We start from the raw sequence: 4,063 nt of genomic DNA, 5'->3' as shown, positions 1-4,063 counted from the left end.
CCAGCCTATGCCCTCTTGCAGTCCGGGACCCCTTGGGGGATGTCCAACTGATGGCTTAGGCCAGCTCCCGGGGGGATCAGGCCTTCGCTGGCAGTAAGACATCCCTCTGGCAGCCCTGAAGCCCTCAGGGGATGTCCACCTGCTGGCTTAGGCCCGCTGCTTGCGCAGAAAGGGCCTAAGCCGTTAGTCGAACATCCTTAGCACTGCCACGGAGGTGGGAGAGGCTCCCGCCACCGCCGCTGCACTGGCCAGACATGAGCTGGCTTCTGGTTGAGCGGCGCTCCCCCTGTGGAAGCACACTGACCACCAGGGGGCGGCTGGTGGTCAGTGCGCATCATAGTGACCAGTCATTTCCGGTCATTCCACCATTCAGGTCAATTTCATATTACCCTTTTATTATATAGGATATTGTTATAAGTGTTCTATTTTATTATTTGTTATTGTTAATACTTATTTTACCTAATCATAAATTAAACTTTATCATAGGTATGTATAAGAAAAATCACAGTATAAATAGGTTTCAGTGCTATCCACAGTGTCAGGCATCAATAGGGCATATTGGAACATATCTCGCACTGATATGTTCCATTTCCCAATCTTCACAATTATTTTAAGTAAAATGTTCCCACATTTATAATAATTGCCATACTAATATTTTCTATCAGACACTAAATAGCAGTCGTAGGAGCTCAGAGGTACATGAAAGATTTTAAGATTAATAATATTCATAAATGGTCCTTAAATTTGAGTATAATATTGCATGGGGAATATTTTTTCAACACCAAAAAGCACAAAGTTAAAAGAATAGACTTTTTAAATGTCATTATACACTCTCATGGAAGATTATAGAATAGCATCATCTGAAATAAAGGAGACTAAAACTTTAAAGTCAAAACAATAAGGAAACGGGAATACCAAATGTAAACACTCTCAGTATTAACTCATTACATTTGATTTATCTTGCTCAATTTTCCAATGCTTGGGTTTGAGTAAATATATATAATAAATAAATATATAAGTAAATATACATATAGTGATAACTATATCAATGGAGACTTAAATATTTTTGTTCTTATCATAAAAACTTTATTTTTTAAAAAGGAATACCTTCTATATTATTTTATACCTTTCCCAATTTTAGAGTGATAAATAACAAAAAGAAGTGAAAATAGTAATTATAACTAAGATTTTCAAAAATAAAAAAATAGTTGAAGTATATTTTCAAATATCCAAAATGCATTTTAAAACTTAACTTACTTCTCTTTAAGTTCTGATACTTTTTGACCAACAGAATTAAGAAGCTCCTCTAGTTTCCTTTTTCTGTCTTCAGTTTTCTTCAAATTTCTAAAATATAATTGAATTTTATAAAAGTTATTCTATTTTAGATACCAACAAAATGCAGCACTAGCACCTTAAAATGTAATTTTGAAGTAAATAAATGACAATGAAAACTATTAATAATCCAGTAGTCATAATACCTTTACTTAGAATTTGATATGAAAAGTAAAGCTAAAATTAAAAATGTATCTTCTGACTTAGCCATACCACTTACAGAAGCCTATCTTTAAAAATACTTGTGTGTGTAGATCTCGGGATAAAAATGGTAAACATAGTCAATTATCCACTATCTCTTCTAAAACTCTACGGAACGAAACCAAGGGAATAAAAAAGATATACATGTACAAGAAGAAAGATAATGAAGGAGAAAAGTATTACAAAAGTAATTCAATAAAATTTTGAAAGGTGAGAACATACCAGAAATGCCACACAAGTTAAATGGCTTCAGGAAGAGAAGCTGAAAGAATTCTAAAATGCAGACAACAGGTACCTCTAAAATGCTCAGGAAATGCAGACATCAGAGGATTAAAAGTCATTATTACAAAGTGTTTGACCTCAGATTGCCTCCCCCACTGAAAGCGGACTATCTTCTTAACACAATCCTGGAAGTCAAGCTTATACCCCACATCCACCCCCATCCATCCTACCCACACCCTAGGCAGAAGCAATGAGGATTCTTCTACAGAAATGACTGGCCTCTTTCCCCAAAAATACCCACAAACATTGAGAGTTGCTATCAAATGGCCAGGCCACACTGTTGCATGCTGCTGGGCATCTGTGCACTGCACAATCTCCTGGATTTATCAAAACACAGACTGCTGTCCTGGCTGATGTGGCTCAGTTGGTTGGGCATCATCCATGCACCAAAGGGTTGCCGGTTCCATTCCAGTCAGGACACATGCCCAGGTTGTGGGCTCATCTCCAGTAAGGGGTGTGCAGGAGGCAGCCGATCAATATTTCACTCTCACATCGATGTTTCTCTCTTTTTCCCTCTCCCTTCCTCTCTCTCTGAAAATCAATAAAAATTCTTTAAAAAAAAACAAAACACCATGAACTGAAAGGCCTCATTCTGCACCCCACATGTTGTATCTAATTCAGTAAGTCTGACTGAAGCTCAAAAATGTGTACTTTTAACAAGTTCCCAGGTGACACTGATGCTGCTGCTCCGGGAACCACACTTGGAGAACCACCCCAATAGAATAAGGCCTTCAAAACTGTGAGATCAAACTTTTTCTAGCCCAGTGTTCTAAACCCACCCTAATTATTGATCACATATAATAGAATAATATAGATAATGTTAGACATTGAAAGATCTCAAAACATTTTTCATCCTATTTACCTTTGATTGGGAAGCTAATGTGAAGGAGGCGCTCTAGAAAAATGGACTAAACTAGGAAAGAGAAAGGCAAGGGCATTAATAAAAGAATGCAATCAGAAAAGAGACAAAGGTAATTCCCAGAAAAATGGTGAAGTGAAATCTCAAGATAATAGCTGTAAGCACCAGGCCTAGGGAAGAACGAATTCACATTGAAACACAAGGGAAAAGGCTCCAGGATGGGTAATGCTAAGAAATAAGTAAATAGAACATATAGATTCCGAATATGTTTTAGGGTCTGACAGGAAGGCTGCGAATAAATATGTGGTATGTAAACAGAAAAAATAATCAACTGAATAATCTGAGGTAATTGTTAAGAACGACAAAGAGGTGTCCAAGAAAGGAAATATAAAACATGTCTCAGCTGTGGAAAATATATAGTCAAAATAATGTATAAATGTAACACAAAAATTTCACAAAATTACATTCAGAAAATTATAAAGTTTAGGGGGCTGAAAAAAATCTCCTTATCTAGAATAAGAATAATGTCAAAAACTGAACAATCAAGAATATAACATACCTCTTAGTCTGCATAAGAACAAAGGAGATACAATACAATGCTGACCTAGTAACAGCAAATTGATATTTTTAAACCCAAAAAATAAATGGTTAAATTTTCCCCCCGCCTGCCCAGAGAATGTTTTAGAAAATACACACCAACCAATTCCTAGAACTTAGAAGGTGAAAACAAATATAAAAGCCCACTATTTCCAAAACCTCCTTTTTTGTACTTTAATATTATCCCTCTACAAAACTTTAGCTCTTTCTAAAAGAACTTCTACCGACTTATCCTTCCAACAGCATAATAATGGTAGGGAAAGTTATTGGTTCTTCTTTCCATCTCCTTCCAATTGGTTTTCCTCTTCTTGGTCTGATTAACATTGAATTTGTAATTAGTTGACTCCTTTTATATGATTTAATGTTTTTAGCTTCCTTTTTAGATATAGACAAGAAATCCTAAATAAGTCTTAATAATATAACTAAATCATCAAATTGATTAAAATAAATCAAGGTTAGAACTGTTGGTATTTTCTGTCACTTACGACTCCAATCGTGCCTGCTCCGTTTCCAAAGGCTGGATTCGCTCCAGGACATGGGAGTACTGCACGTTGGCTTTGACCCAGGCAGCCAAGGGAGCTGCGGCAGTGCTGGCACGCTTGGCATTCTGAAAAACCCATCAGTTATCCAGCTTCTTAACTTATTTTCAAATAATAACAGAATTAATTCTAGCATATTTTACTTAAGCATTTATTTCACAAATGAAGGTTTTGGTGTGTAGCTAAAATAAAAACAAAGTGAGTTGCTATTTCATTAAGTATGTCTCACTTCTTGCTTAAAAATCTTTCTGAA

At 36.0% G+C, this 4,063-nt stretch overlaps 1 protein-coding gene across 6 annotated transcripts in view; it reads right to left on the bottom strand.

Annotated features, from left to right (window-relative positions):
* DYNC2H1 (dynein, cytoplasmic 2, heavy chain 1) overlaps nt 1-4,063 on the bottom strand; it is a 289,555-nt gene that overhangs the window by 164,898 nt on the left and 120,594 nt on the right. For all 6 annotated transcript variants that reach the window (XM_005856867.2, XM_005856868.2, XM_014539785.1 and 3 more), the window contains exons 59-60: nt 3,757-3,878; nt 1,258-1,344 (exon numbers count right to left, since the gene is read on the bottom strand). In XM_005856867.2, coding sequence (XP_005856929.1) covers nt 1,258-1,344; nt 3,757-3,878 — 209 coding nt within the window. The remainder of the gene's footprint in view (nt 1-1,257; nt 1,345-3,756; nt 3,879-4,063) is intronic.

The sequence above is a fragment of the Myotis brandtii genome, unplaced genomic scaffold (genome assembly GCF_000412655.1).
Source record: "Myotis brandtii unplaced genomic scaffold, ASM41265v1 scaffold105, whole genome shotgun sequence".
NCBI classification, from domain to species: Eukaryota; Metazoa; Chordata; class Mammalia; order Chiroptera; family Vespertilionidae; genus Myotis; species Myotis brandtii.
The sequence above is the reverse complement of the archived record's forward strand: the minus strand, read 5'-3'. Positions and strand labels throughout refer to the sequence as shown.